The sequence below is a fragment of the Nannobrachium achirus genome (genome assembly GCF_963921795.1).
Source record: "Nannobrachium achirus genome assembly, chromosome: 15".
In the NCBI taxonomy this organism is placed as follows: Eukaryota; Metazoa; Chordata; class Actinopteri; order Myctophiformes; family Myctophidae; genus Nannobrachium; species Nannobrachium achirus.
This window is the reverse complement of record NC_137822.1, coordinates 14,046,280-14,062,192: the sequence shown is the minus strand read 5'-3', so window position 1 is coordinate 14,062,192 and position 15,913 is coordinate 14,046,280. Positions and strand designations below refer to the sequence as shown.

The 15,913-nt window shown below is 43.6% G+C and overlaps 1 protein-coding gene across 1 annotated transcript in view; it reads left to right on the top strand.

The window, feature by feature from the left end:
- The window catches only part of pappaa (pregnancy-associated plasma protein A, pappalysin 1a), a gene marked incomplete at both ends in the record, with an annotated part of 282,732 nt that overhangs the window by 79,316 nt on the left and 187,503 nt on the right, over positions 1 to 15,913 (top strand). Inside the window, 3 exon segments of the mRNA XM_080743260.1 lie at positions 2,123 to 2,310; positions 2,906 to 3,034; positions 4,951 to 5,141. Of these exon segments, the coding sequence (XP_080599386.1) occupies positions 2,123 to 2,310; positions 2,906 to 3,034; positions 4,951 to 5,141 (508 nt within the window).

The window sequence follows — 15,913 nt, the reverse complement described above, 5'->3', positions numbered from 1 at the left end:
GAATTTATATATTGAAAAATGTGCACACATTTTCACGATTTTTCAAAAATAGCAGATCTACAAGCTCACAGCGCGGCACTCGGTGCCGCGCTGTGAGCTTGTATATCTGCTATTTTTCAATAGCTAAAGCATTCAATAATTCTAAGCCTAAATGGGTTAAGCGGACAGGGAGACTCTTAGATAAACTAATGAGACCGTTGACGTCAACCCTGGATCCGCGTTCAGCCGTCATAACAATGCTGTTAAGTTTATAATTGGCCATAAATTTACTGTTAATTTCTTCTTTTTTTTTTTTTGCTTTCAAAGAGTTATTGGCCACTGCTGCCAGTGGCTTTATCTTTAGTAACGATTTGTTTATTTATCCAGACAAACAGACTTTGTGCGGTTATTTGCGAGCACCGATAAGACCTTTGTTGTGTGTGTGTTTGTGTGTTTTTTTTCGTTTGTCCAGTTTCCCCACCAGCTTGTAACGACATATAAAGTACACTTTTTGTGTTATCCTTTTAGCATTATTGTACAACTCACTGTTTCCCAAAAAGTGGGTCGGGACCCATATGTGGGTCGCAGACCAATTTTTTATGGGTTGCGAGTAACGTACATTTTGAAAAAGCTTTAAAAAAAAAATCACAGCGTTTCATCAAAACATCCTACATTTTCCAAAAGTATTTCATGAATACATTTGAAAAAAATCTAATCATCAAACATATAATTTTCCAAATGTCTGTCTGTCTGTCTGTCTGTCTGAGTGTCTGTCACAGCGTTTCTCCTCAGTGGCTGGAGCAATTGATCTGAAATCGCATCACCATTAGCATATGAACACACCTAACATAACTGTGAAGCCCGTTTGTCACTTTCACAAATCGTATGCTGTATATTAGCATTTTTATGGTGTATCTACTATCTATTCTGCATCTAGCATGAGGCTTATCTATTCTGCATCTAGCATGAGGCAACATGTTTAACCAGCTGTGTGTGTGTGTGTGTGTGTGTGTGTGTGTGTGTGTGTGTGTGTGTGTGTGTGTGTGTGTGTGTGTGTGTGTGTGTGTGTGTGTGTGTGTGTGTGCAGGCGGGGGGGGGGCTCTCTGTAGCCATTAAACGAAAACGGGTATTTCTTACATTGATGCTCCTACATATTATCATGTAAGACCCAAACTATTGAAAATAGCAGATCTACAAGCAATGGATAAGATCTACAAGCATCAACAAATAGCAGATCTACAAGCACGCAAGCAGATCTGCAAGCACGCAATGCGTCGCTTATTCGCTTTTTTGGGAATGTTTTTTGAAATGCTTTGAAATAATGATAATTTAAAACAAAATGCGCTCTTTGGGAAACAGTGGTCTAGAGAAATCGTTCTCAACCTGTGGGTTGGGACCCCCCGGGGGGTCCCAAAATTATTTTGGGGGGGGGGGGTCCCCAGATGATTAACATGATGTGCGACATTGTTTTCTCGCTCAACAGTAAACAAACCAACACAAAGTTTAAGGAGTATAGATTATACATTTCTAAAGTGACAATTGAAGGACTTTTTAATACCTCTAAAATGACAAATTAAACATTGGCCAAATTGTCAAATATTAGAGGCAGAAATTGTGAAAATAGCCGATCTACATGCTCACAACGCCTCGCAACGCGAGGCGTTGTGAGCATGTAGATCGGCTATTTTCACAATAGAACCATGTTATACAAAATCTAATGCCTCAACTCTTAGAGGCCTTTTCCCACGGTTCTGGTTCTGTCTCCCTCCTATGAGATGAACCAGAGGTGAGCCACCGAGAACCGGAGTTGGTTACGAACCGTAAAAGTTGGTTCCGAACGGGAACCACAAAATCCTTGGTTCCTCTGGTTCAATCATGGTCCAATCTGGTGGAAACGCAAGCCGGTTCGCAAGAACGAACCAAGGTTCCAAGAAAGCTGAACCGGCACTGGTTCTGGAACCGGTTCTTTGCTGGTGGAAAAGGCCCCTTAGTGCTCGTCAAGGTGGGGGGGGCGTCCCCAGTTCAAATATGATTGTGTTGGGGGTCGCGGCCTGAAAAGGTTGAGAACCACTGGTCAAGAGAGGGGTTTAAGTGTTTTATTCTGTTGACCCCTCCCTCTCCTCCTCCCTCTCCCTCCACTCAGGCCCTCCAGACGTGGAGCAGGTGTGCGAGCCCAGCGTGCGCACCTGGAGCCCCAACTCTGGCATCGAGCAGGGTGCCGTGGGCCTGTCGGAGTGCCCGCTGCAGGGCTGCATGCTGCAGCTGGAGTTCGCTCACCCGCTGGTGCCCGCCGCGCTCACCGTGTGGGTCACCTTCTTCAGCCCAGAGGAGGTAGGTTCTTTGCTCAAATCTTTTTGCTTAAAAGTATCAATATTGCAATGTGAAAACAACGAGTAGAAGTCCTGAATTCTACATTTAATTGAGTAAAAGTACAAAAATATTGGTATCAAGATGTACTTAATGTAGAAAGTACTCATTATGCAGAAAAATCTTTTGAAAATAACAGATCTACAAGCTCACAATGCGTTGCATTGTGACACATTGTGAAAGTAAGTACATTTACCTAAGTACTGTACTTAACACAATTTTGAGGTATTTGTACTTTACTTGAGTATTTCCAATTTCCAGCACTTTCACTTCTACTCCATCTGAGAGACAAATATTGCACTTTTACTCCACTACATTTATTTTTCAAAACTTTAGTCACTCGTTAGGTTTTGATTATCATTCAAAAACATACAGTACATTAACCACTTCAGTCCTGTTTACAATCAAAAAATAGCAGATATACAAGCTCGCAGCGCGGCACTCGGTGCCGCGCTGCGAGCTTGTATATCTGCTATTTTTGTATTAGTTAAAGCATAAAATAACGGTTCAAGTGGTCGCAGGTCTTAAATGCCTATAATTGTAAAATGGTACGTTTCAGGGCACGGCGCTTCCTGCCATCCACAACATCCTGCTGCTGACCGTGGGTGGGAGCAACCTGTCGCTGGGCCCCAGCAACGTGTTCTGCGACGCGCCGCTCACGCTGCGGCTGGACAGCGTGAAAGAGGAGGTGTGTTTTTTGGGGTATTAATGGTTCTCAAGCTTTTTCAGGATCAAGTACCCCCTAATTGACCCCCCCCCCCCCCCCTTATTATCCCCCAGTTTTAAATGCATTAGGCTACGGACCCCCATTTAACCGATTTAGTGCCATTCCCGAGATATCTCGCGAAATGTACTCGAGTATCTGTAGTGCCATTCCCGAGATATCTCGCGAAAAGTAATATATTACTGTAACGGCGGATACATTACCGAGTACAATGGGCGGAGGTCCGGAGACGAAATCCGTCGCTGATTTCGCATCATCACGGCTCCTCCAGCACAAAATAGTCCCATCCATAACATTGAGGTGGACGGGGGATCTCATCTTTAATGTCCATTATCTCAAAACTACACTTTAGAAGCTAGGATGGAGGCAGATGCTCGCTTATGTTACACAGTTATAAAAGCTCCCGGTCGGCCATTACACAACTCCACGTGGACAATGATCGGTTCCGGCGCACGACCCGATGACGTCAGACCGGAAGTGATTGCGCTGTGGACTTCTGGCCTTCAAAATAAGACAACGCAAGTGAATGGGACCTGAAGGAGGCACTTTGGACATTATAATCCGTTAATGTCTGGGGCTCAGAATGAGTTAAGAAACAATGTTTATCGTAAAAAAAATCAATGTTAATTTAACTTGGAGACCAAATGGAACTAAATTGACCTGTTATGGTCCATTTGGTTGCATTCGTACACTCTCTGAGTTACATACCCATAAGGGTCCGTTTGGTTCCTAACTATCATTTAGCTGGGGACCCCCTGGAACTCCTTCAAGGACCCCTGGGGGTCCCCAGACCCCACTTTGAGGAACAATGTGTTATGGAAATAATATATTGTCATTCTGAAAATGAATGCAGAAGTCCCAAGTTTATTTAAAAGAGTATAGAGCAAGCCAACAAGAATTATGTCCCTATCAAGGCTTCAGTCCTCACAGTCAACCTATCACCTCCAAATGGTAAATGGTGCATTTATGTAAAGGCGCTTTACAGAGATTGTGCATTACATTCACCCTTTCACACACACATTCATACAACGATGGCGGAGTAAACCAAACCTCTTAGCAAAATGCAAGGAATCGACTCCCGATGAAGCGGTCGATTAGACATATGGCCCACCAGAATTGTGGGAGAATACGTTTATCTAGGAGGGCACGGAAGATGGATGGAATAAAGTCGGACAAGCACTTTAGTGTGGTTGCCTCTGCAGGGCAACCAGTGAACCACACTAAAGTGTCACACTTTAAAGTGTCTTAACCCCCTGGCCGGGGGTATCAGTTGGGCTGTGGGCCCTGACAGGACACCCACAACATAACAGTGGGTGTCAGGCAGATCGCAACCTGTGATAATGCATGCAATCATGACATGATACTGTATGACAGTCCCACATTGAAATGATAGGTCAATATACTGTATGACAGTCCCACATTTAAATTAAATGATAGGTCAATATACTGAATGACAGTCCCACATTTAAATGAAATGATAGGTCAATATATTGAGCCCCCCAAAAAATCAAATATTGGTTCAATTTTCCAATTTTCTAGCCCACAAAAAAAATCAGGAAAATGCTTCAATTTTGCTAAATTTTTTGAATGTGTGATTCGTATTTTGGCATTAGAAAATCAGGCGATTGAAGGAAACATTTTTTTTAAACTTCAATTCCGCCAAAAAAACAGATTATACTTTAGTACCCTGGCCCACATTGATAGGAAATGATAGGTCAATATACTGTATGACAGTCCCACATTGAAATGATAGGTCAATATTCTGTATGACAGTCCCACATTGAAATTAAACGATAGGTCAGTATACTGTATGACAGTGCTACATTGAAATTAAATGATAGGTCAGTATACTGTATGACTGTCCCTCATTGCCCTAACAGGTGTACGGCGTGCAGTTCTTCACCATGGAGCAGCACCTGGAGATCGACGCCACGCTGCTGGCGTCGCGGCCCGACTGCCCGCTCTGCCGCCGCTGTCGCCCGCTGCGCTACCGCCTGCTGCGCCGGCCGCCGTTCACGCATGCCCCGCACGGCCTGGTCCTGACCGACCCGGCCCGACGGTATACGGACAGGTAGGTAAACACACCCCTTTTTTAAATTTTATAACCAAAGTTTTTCGTTACAAACTCAGGGGAAAGGTAGAGCAGGTGTTTAAGATATCCGCTTTTCCGGGACCGGGTCGCGGGGGCAACTGTTCCCGGCACATACAGAGCTCTAGACTTTCCTTTTTCCCGAGCAACATTAGCCACTTCCTCCTTGGGGACCCCCAGGCCTTCCAAGGCCAGTCAGTGTGGAGATGTCTGCCAGGGGGGTCTCCTCCCAGTGGGACGTGAAGCCAGGACCTCTCCAGGGAGACGCTCAGGAGGCATCCATACTAGATTCCCGAACCACCTTATCTGTCTCCTTTCCAAGTCAAGTAGCTGCGGTTCTACTCCGAGTCTCTCGCGGTAAACTGAACTTCTCCCCCTCTCTCTGAGGGAGAGGCCGGCCATGGGCTGTCAAGGCCAGAAAGTAGTTTTTTGCCACTTAGTAGGCGTTCCCGCATAACTTCCGGGTATGATGATGATGTCACGCACATACCCTCTATAGAAGATATAGACCTTCCTCAGGCATCTGATATTACATTAAAAATACAATACATAATTCCTTCATCAACCTTTTATTATCAAACATATAATTTTCCGAATGTCTGTCTGAGTGAGTGTCTGTCTGAGTGAGTGAGTGAGTGAGTGAGTGAGTGTGTGTCTGTCTGTCTGTCACAGCGTTTCTCCTCAGTGGCTGGAGCAATTGATCTGAAATCGCATCACCATTAGCATATGAACACACCTGACATAACTGTGAAGCCTGTTTGTCACTTTCACAAATCATATGCTGTATATTAGCATTTTTATGGTGTATCTATATCTATTCTGCATCTAGCATGAGGCATATCTATTCTGCATCTAGCATGAGGCAACCAGCTCTCTCTCTCTGTGTGTGTGTGTGTGTGTGTGTGTGTGTGTGTGTGTGTGTGTGTGTGTGTGTGTGTGTGTGTGTGTGTGTGTGTGTGTGTGTGTGTGTGTGTGTGTGTGTGTGTGTGTGTGTGTGTGTGTGTGTGTGGGTGGGTGGGGGTGTGTGTGTGCGCGCGCGCGGGTGTGTGTGTGTGTGTGGGGGGGAGTTGTCTGGCCCTGTTACAGATGTTGTCCAAAAATCATGCAGATCGGTACACAGTACCTCTAATAGCCATTAAACGAAACGGGTATTTCTTACATTGATGCTCCTACATATTATCATGCAAGCACCAGTTAAAGTTACTTTCCATCCCTCATTATACTGTGTGCACAGAGCACATCCCATAACCCACACACTGCACATCATTTCGGAGCTCATATCTTTGAACGGGTAAGGGCTAGTATATATAATATATACACACAGTATATATATATGTAACGGAGGTGATCCGAACCTCCCCACCCGGCTTCGAACCCGGGTCTCCCACGTGAAAGTCCAATATCTTAACCATTACTCCAAAAGTATATCCCTATGGAACGAGGGCAGATACTAGACTTTTGAGGCTTCAGGCTGGGGCTGCGACTCTCTCCGTCACATACGGTCGCAGTAAATGGCATGGCTCTGAGGCAGTGTTGTTTTTGACAGCAAATTTTGATTTTGTTCTAGTCATAGTCTTTTAAATAAAATGTCATTTAGTTTTAGTCATAATTTAGTCACCTGAAAAGTATTAGTTTTAGTCTAATTTTAGTCGACTAAATATAAGATTTTAGGCGACTAAATCTACAGTTGATTTAGTCAACTAAAAGGTATTTTGGCAGGCCTTGATGGCATCGTAATGACTGATTTTGACTGATTTACACTTGGTTATGTGCTGAAAATAGCAGATCTACAAGCTCACAACGCGTCGCAGCGCGACGCGTTGTGAGCTTGTAGATCGGCTATTTTCAGCACGCAACACCTGAGAGAAAACAAACATAAAATTACTCTCTTCTCCCTCCCTAACGTTTTAGTCTAGTTTTTATTTTGTTGACAAAATTGTCAATATATTTAGTCTTAGTTTTAGTCACCACAGCTTAGTTTTTGTTTAGTTTTTATTTAGTTTTCGTCAGTGAAAAAAACACAGTCGACAAACATTTTTCGTCATAGTTTTAGTCGACGAAAACAACACTGCTCTGAGGGAATACGCATACAAGTCTGTCTGTCTGTCTGTCTGTCTGTCTGTCTGTCTGTCTGTCTGTCTGTTTGTTTATTTGTCCGGGGCTAATCTCATAAACCACTGGACCGATCCGCGCCAACTCTCTTTGGTACGCTGCCAGCAGGCCAAGGAAGTACTATGTAACTCCAGGCATTTGTTATTTTTTTACACATATGTTTTACATTTTGAGAGATATTCAACTTGAATGTCACACAATACCGGCGGAACGATGTGTAAGCTGCAGTGGCCCCAGATCCTCTGCCTGGCGAGACGACCGAAGGGGGAAACATCCTTTTAGGCTAGTGGTTAATGGCCTTCCACGCCGGAGACCATGGGTTCGATTCCCTGCCTGTTACACAACAAGTCGTGAGGCACTTTTGGACAAAACAATCGGTCAATATCCGTAATCGGTGGTCAGATTTGTGGCATCGGGTTCTACTGGGGTTTAAGCTGGACATGGCGTCACAAGGGGGGGGGGGGGGGGGGGGATACAATTACAATTGGGGGTACAATTGGGGGTCCTTCACATGAAAAAGTTTGAGCACCACTGACATAGAAATATAGGTGTTTCAAAAAACCTTAGAATGATTTTTTCACGATTTAAAAAAAAAAGAGCAGATCTACAAGCTCATGGCACTCGCTATATTTCAATAGGCACAAAATAACGTGTAATAATGTGTTCCCAGTCTAAATGGGTTAAGTATACCAGCTCTTATGCCTTATCTTAGAGGCCTGTCCATACTGTCTCCGACCACCAAACCTTTTGTCGGAGAGTTCCGACTTTCCGACATTGCAGCTTTCCGAACTCTAATTCGGCGTAATACTTTTACGAAGATGCGAGTGACGCCATTTTGTAGTTGAACCTGACCTTTCCAACGAAAAGTTAATTGGTCGGAGACAGTATGGACAGGCCTTTAAGTTAAAGTAGTAGAATTTGGGTCCCCATCCAGAATCATTGGGGGGGGTTTACTACAATACTTTTTTTGGTCTTTTTTTCGCGAAGAATACAAAACAATATTATTGAACTCAAGTCTCCATGGCGTGACTAATCAATAGAAAAATAGTCATTTTGGGGGTGAACTACTCCTTTAACACATTGACCGCCATTTTAACATTCACTGTAGGCTCCCCTGCCATTTTGTTTAAGCATTTTCTTCATATTTAGACATTTTTCCTAAATTCCCTGTTTGCACGAAAATGTCATACAGTGCATGGATTAAAAGAGGACATCCTCTAGTCCCTCCAAAAAATATTTTTTTGTATGTACGATGTAGCAATCTAGAGTTTTGGCCATTTCAAACCCCTTGTTTTTTCAAAATCCAGGTGGAAATTCAAAATAATTGGAGTTATTGACCTTTTTGTGAATGATCTGTTTTCAAGTGGATAACTCACTTGAGATGTGTCTTTATGGCTTCAGGCATTATCAGATAAGTGTACTAATGTAATTATGTAATAGGATTTATTTTTAGAATTTTCTGTTTAGAAAAATGCAGAGAAAAATATTTTTATTGGCTATATCTGACCAAAAAACTCACATACTATATTGCAGTATTTCTGTGAGTATTTCTGTGAGCCCCCACTTGGGGGCGCTTTCTCTCTGTCTCTGTGTGTCTGCTGGTTGTCTTTTGCTCTGTACAGGTGCACACACACAAATAGACATAAAAGGGGGCATGAGTCTTTTTTCTAACATGTCCTAGAATGTGAAAATAGCAGATCTACAAGCTCTACAAGCTCAACACATCGCTCTGAGACTGTGACACATTGAGAGCTTGTCATTCAATTTTATATGAGATACTTCAATGGTTTCCAGTGGAAATAAGCTTAGTCTTTTCATGGATCTCCTTTTAGTAGACCTTGTACCAGTGAACTGTACCGTCATGAAACTGTACCTTTTCCTATGCAAACTTCTAATAAAGTCTTCAATCAATCAATCAAAGTCGAGCTTGTAGATCTGCTATTTTCACATTCTAGGACATGTTGGAAAAATGTCTCCCCCTGCCCCTAAAAAAATCCTCTGCACTGCCCTGCTAAACAGCTCCTCTGCGTCTTTGCTCGTTAGTAACGACACTAGTTGATCTCTTGCTTTTTGGGAGGAGCGTGGTGGGGGAGCGTGGGAGTTTTGGTGGTGGTCCGTGAGAAGTGTTGGCTGGAGACCAGGCAGGGTAATGAGAGGACGGACCCCCTTCCAGGGACCACTTCACTTGTCTCTGACTCAACTGGATCGCGTCGTGAACTTTACGTAATCGGGCAGTTTTATTGATTGATTTTGTAAGAGTTGATTATCGTGTTCCCACTGCTCTGCGGAGCGAAGCGTTGGGCCCGCGGACCCCCTGTTAGAAAGCCGACCAGGGACCCCCCTTTGCAAAGGACCGCCTGGCGCCAATGGCCTGCTTGGCTGCTTGTGGACCATTACAAAACAATATATTATAGCCTGGATATATGGATTATAACCTGTGGATTCTAATCAACCATCATCATTCTCAGGTATGTTTTAGAAGCATTTATATGGCGAATTGGCGATAATTATTTTGTATCTAGAGAGAGAGAGAGAGAGAGAGAGAGAGAGAGACAGATCTCTGAATCAGAGACTCTGATAGCACTGTGCTGATCAGGACAGGGGGACCACTGAAACAGACAGTGGTCCGTGGACCACCAGCCAGCTAAGAGATGTTCACACACACACACACACACACACACACACACACACACACACACACACACACACACACACACACACACACACACACACACACACAGCTGTTCTCACACTTTTTTTTTCTTCTCTTTTTTTTCCGAGAGCCTTGTGTGCGCAAAATGCGTCACTGTGCCAGTTCACTGTGGGTTATGGGGAGATTTATATGCATTTGTATTGCAATTTATACATTATTACAGTCTTTTTTTCAAACACACTTACTTTGATGTGTGATATTTTAGGTTCTCTGTAAGATAAAAGGATAAAAATTTGTCACGAGCTGGGGGAGAGTGTAATTAAACATTACATTATATAAAAGCAAATTCTCGGGACTATCGGGCCTGGCGGGGAACGACATTGGGATTTTCTCGGGACTATCGGGGGAGGCGGGGAATGAGTTAAGGCATAAGAGCTGGTACTTAAGACAATCAAAATATAGCCCCGAATGTCTCCATAGGGAACTGCAGTAGATTAGAGTTTATCATGATTGATTATTTGTGACGTTATAGAGTAGATCATGTATTCATTGATTATATTAACTAGAAGCTCGGCCGCCCGAGGCGACCTGGCCAACTCGGGAACAATGTAAATAGGGAATGAATGCCCTGCCTTTTAATGCAAACCTCATTATATCTGTTGTCATAGGATCCGTTTTGACCATCTGTTTGGCCGTGTGTCCATTTATGCCCATATATGGAGATATCTGTCTGTCTACGTCCATTTCATGCCCATATATGGAGATCTCTGTAGGACCCGTTTTGACCATCTGTTTGCCTGTGTCCATTTATACCCATATATGGAGTTATCTGTCTGTCTGCATCCATTTTATGCCCATATATGGAGATCTCTGTAGGACCCGTATTGACCATCTGTTTGCCTGTGTCCATTTATGCTCATATATGGAGATATCTGTATCTGTCTATCTGCATCCATTTTATGCCCATATATGGAGATCTCTGTATCTGATGTCTGTGTCCGTTTATGCCCATTATGGAGATCTCTGCATCTGTTAGTGCCCCCGACTACCTGCTGCGGCGGGAAACACGCATGCCGAATTTAAAATAGGGAATGAATGCCCCACCCTTTAATGCAAACCCCATTATACCTGTTGTCATAGGACCCGTTTTGACCATCTGTTTGCCTTTGTCCACTTATACCCATATATGGAGATCTCTGCAGACACAGTACCGGTTCCGGCCCTACCCTTTAATGCAAACCCCATTATACCTGTTGTCATAGGACCCGTTTTGACCATCAGTTTGCCTTTGTCCACTTATGCCCATATATGGAGATCTCTGCAGACACAGTACCGGTTCCGGCCCTACCCTTTAATGCAAACCCCATTATACCTGTTGTCATAGGACCCGTTTTGACCATCTGTTTGCCTTTGTCCACTTATGCCCATATATGGAGATCTCTGCAGACACAGCACCCCTTACTTTACTTACAGAGCGCCCCGGAGTTCCCTAGCCCCTGGGCTCCTTATTCCCCTTTATTATTTAAGTTTAGCGTGAGAGGGAACTGCCCGGGCTTATCCACATTATTCACCTGGTTCTCTTAAAGGCACAGCCCACTAATTCCCCTGAACCCAACCGCTCTGAAGAGCACCCTGAACTTTGCTCACCTCGAAGTGAGAGGAAGAAGACTTTAGTTTATGCCACACTCAGAGAGATTTTTAGTTGACTCATCTAGCGTATGTGATGTCAGAGCCTTTTATGAAGTGATGTCACAATGAGTCAGCGCTTGCTCCGGAACAGCCCGATGTCAGTCATCTCCGCATACGGAGATTCCAAATATTTCGTGCCGGATCTGAAAAACTGTGTATCGGGTCGGGTCGAGGCCTAGCTAAGAACGTAGGCAAAGGTCTGAGCTATCTGTGTGCGAAATTTGGAGTCTGTAGCACCAACCATGTGCTGTCAGGGCTCATCCATGCGATTCGGGCCATTCGGATTCGGCGTCCATTGGCTTCAATTAGTAGTCAGGACTCCGCATATGGAGATTCCGAACCTTTAGCGTTGGTTCCGGAAAACCGCATATCGGATCGGGTCGAGGCCTAGCTAAGAACGTAGGCAAAGGTCTGAGCTATCTGCGTGCGAAATTTGGAGTCTGTAGCACCAACCATGTGCTGTCAGGGCTCATCCATGCGAAATTCGGCCTCGGCTTCAATTAGTAGTCACGATATCTAGGTGACGTCTGTATGATGATACTAATACTTGATAGTTAGGAGTCGAGAAGTCTTCAGTAGGCTACAGTAACTATTGTTTTGGTAAAGCCTATCTTGTTATGGTACAGCTCGTTCCAGAGGCCTTGAAGCCACAGTATAACTCTAGTGTTTGACCATTCTTCTTGGCAGAACTCTTTTACCACTGCCCAGAGTGTTAATTGTACTTCTGTCCATGATATCATGTTATATAAACTTGACCACACCACCACCTAATATGAATTGTCTTGTCTCCTCATTTTCTCATGATTATTGATTGATCTGAATTCCACCACAGAACAAAGCAGGCTCTTTCTGTGTCTCCATAGGGAACCACTGCTGGTCATCAAATTATTGGCTTAGGAAAGTGACTAAAACAATAAAGAAATAAGTCAACATGGCGTGGGTAATCGATAGTGAAGCTATCCCTTTAACTCAAGTACCAAGTTCTACTGAGCTAACTCGTGATATAGTTGAATAATATCTGACCAGGATTATCTTGGGTCTGTGAGTACTTTGTCCAACAACGCACTGGAGGCTCATGGAACACAAGAGGGGGGAAAAAAACAAGCGTGGCGGGCGACGCTGGGTGACCTCCGACTGCAGGAAACGGACGTTGGGCAGCAGAGATGCACCACAGCACCCCAGGGGGGCATTTAAAGCATTTAGCAGGACATACCAAAGGCATATTTTTGTCAATGTTTTTCAGAGAGGAAATCTAACACCTCTCTTCTTGTCTTTTATGTCTTTATAAAAATAAAAAAAGAACAATTCCATAGATACAGCTGAATGTACACTTGTCAACCGGACGAAAATAATCACCGGCTGTAGCTCAGGAGGTAGAGTGTGTTGGCCAATGATCCATGGGTTGGCGGTTCAAATCCCAGCTCCTCCTGTCTACATGTCGAAGTGTCCTTGGGCAAGACACTGAACCCCAAGTTGCTCCCGCTGAGCCGGTTGGTGCCTTGCATGGTTTCCACCGCCACTGGTGTATGAATGTGTGTGAATGGGTGAATGTAATGCACATTGTAAAGCGCTTTGGATAAAAGCGCTATATAAATGCACCATTTACCATTTTACCATTTACCGTCCTCCACAGTGGAAAACATCCAGCTTCAGGGGTGTCGCACAAGATTCTGGGCCCTGGGTACAAGAATTCACTGCGGGCCCCCCATGAATGTTCTTCATAGCGGGAGGGGGTTTAAGCAGTGGTGGAAAAAGTACTCACATTTTGTACTTAGGTAAAAGTATCAATACTGCACTGTAGATGTACTCCGTTACAAGTAAATATCCAGAATTCAAAATGTACTTGAGTAAAAGTATGAAAGGATTGGCATCACAATTTACTTAGTACTTAGTACTAAAAGTAAAAGTACTAAATGTTTGAAAATAGCAGATCTACAAGCTCACAACGCGTAGATCGTCTATTTTCAAATAGCCAAGGTATAAAATAGGGCTAAAGTGGTCCATGCGTGGTTAAATATTATAATTTATATCTGCAAAGTAATTAGTAACTAAAGTTTTCAAAAATTGTAGTGGAGTACTACAATATTTGGAACCGAGATGTAGTGGAGAAGAAGTTAAAGTACTGAAAACAGGAAATATTCAAGTAAAGTACAAATACCTCAAAACTGTACTTAAGTACAGTACTTAGTTACTTTACAACACTGGTTAAGGACACTATGCTCATGTAAGTGTACTTTGTCAGTGTCCGCCACAGTCCCCCCCCCCCCCCCCTTCTGTGTTCCATGAAGCAGCAAGGGCAAAACAAGGGGCTTGTTGATGGCATTATCTGCCCACGGCGGTCGGTGTGAGAGTTTAGTGCTTTGCTTTCAGGGGAATGTGCTGACTAGATAAAGCTTGCACACTCTCCGCGGCACTGCCGCGTGTTGTGCCATCTCACCGCTGTCAGCATGGTTCACGTGAGAAGCAAAAAAAAGTGCTCGATAAGACGCGATAGGGCGAGTATGCATGTCATGCAAGATGGAATGACGATACGTGTGTATATATAGCATGTGTCAGGCACGTGCACACATAGACATCAAAGGGGGCTTGAGCCCCTGCCCTTTTATCCGTCTGTAAAAAGTGCCCTCTCCAGACCATGAATGCAGTTTTTACTATGGTGAAAGGAATGCAAATGCCCTCTTTCCATGTCATACCTGAAGGCAGCATTCAAGAGAATTGCCTTGTCCAAACATCCCGAACTTGAATGCAGCATCTTATGTTGAAAGAATTGCCCTCTCTGGGTAGAAATCCATGCTGCTACGCCACATCTCCAGTATGTGGTGTCAAGCCGACCTCCAAGCTGACAACACATCGCAGTGAGCTTTAAGGTCTGCTATTTTCGATATTTCCACCAAAAGGCACTTTTAGAAATGTCAGCCCCTGCCTCTTTAACATTCTCTGCACGTCCCATAATAAAATAGCAAAATATAATTCTACTCGGTCCAAGTCTCTTAGGAGAGCTGTGGGAAGTTCCATCCATAGTCTTGTGACATCATCGTTTGACAGGTTTTTTTTAAACAATGTTTTTTTTTTTTTTAGATTTTAGATTTTTATTATCGCATGAACAACGGCTTCCACTTTAACATTGCAACTTTTCAGGAATAGAAAGCCTGCATTTTCTATTAGCTTGGATTCCCCATCGATGATGTCACAAGACTATGGATTTCTGTACAGCTCTCCTAAGAGACTTGGACAGAGTTTTTTTTGCAATTTTATTATGAACATTATAGTGAGGACCTATTATATGAAGATTGAAAAGTGGTGAATTAATCCTTTAAGTTATTTCGTGTTTTCGGTTGACTGAGTATTCCTAAATTGGGGTATTGATACTTATCAGGGTTCCCACGGTCATGAAATTCCTGGAAATATTTTGAAATTAGAAAAATATTTTTCCATTACTGGAAAAGTTTTGGAATTTATCAAGGGTCCTGGAAGGTCCTGGAAAAAATAGCTATGCATTGTCTCCGGTTATTGATTTTGTTAATACCTCTGAAATGACAAATTAAACATGGGCCAAATTGTCAAATATTAGAGGCAGAAATTGTGAAAATAGCCGACATGCTCACAACGCCTCACAACGCGAGGCGTTGTGAGCATGTAGATCTGCTATTTTCACAATAGAACTGTGTTATGCAAAATTCCTCAAATTAGTGCTCGTCGGGGTGCTGGGTCCCCAGTTAAAACATGATTATTTTGGGGGTCACGGCCTGAAAAGGTTGAGAACCACTGGCATACACTGCCTGTCTTTAGGCGTTGCGCATAGGAGTAAGCGACCTGTTATTTAGCTGAATTATTGTTATATAGTCCTGGAAATTGGGTTAAATATTCTGGAAAAGTTTTGGAAAGGTTTTGGAAATTAATTGGTAAAAATGTGTGGGAATCCTGACTTATGCTTAAGTAAAAACAAGTCTTGAGGACTCATTCCGCCACTGTATCATGCTATAACAGCGGCGCTTACTTTAGCTCTTAACCTTTCATATAAACCTGGTTGAATTGGTCGCATTTATGAAAGGAAATTACGCTATGGAGTATGAATGCTTTATTTTTATTCTCCCTTGTATTTGTTTGGGGTGTTGCTATAGCTAACACTATGGGCTGCGGAGGTGGGCTGCATTCCAGTGCCGGTGGTCAGCGGCGCTGGCTGTAGGCTGCCTCTTTGTGATGTGTCCAACAGTTTGACCCCATTCCCACAGTGACAGGGTCAGGTCAGCTCCCAGCAGCAGAACGGCATGGGCATGGCATGGCATGGGGGGGGGATCAA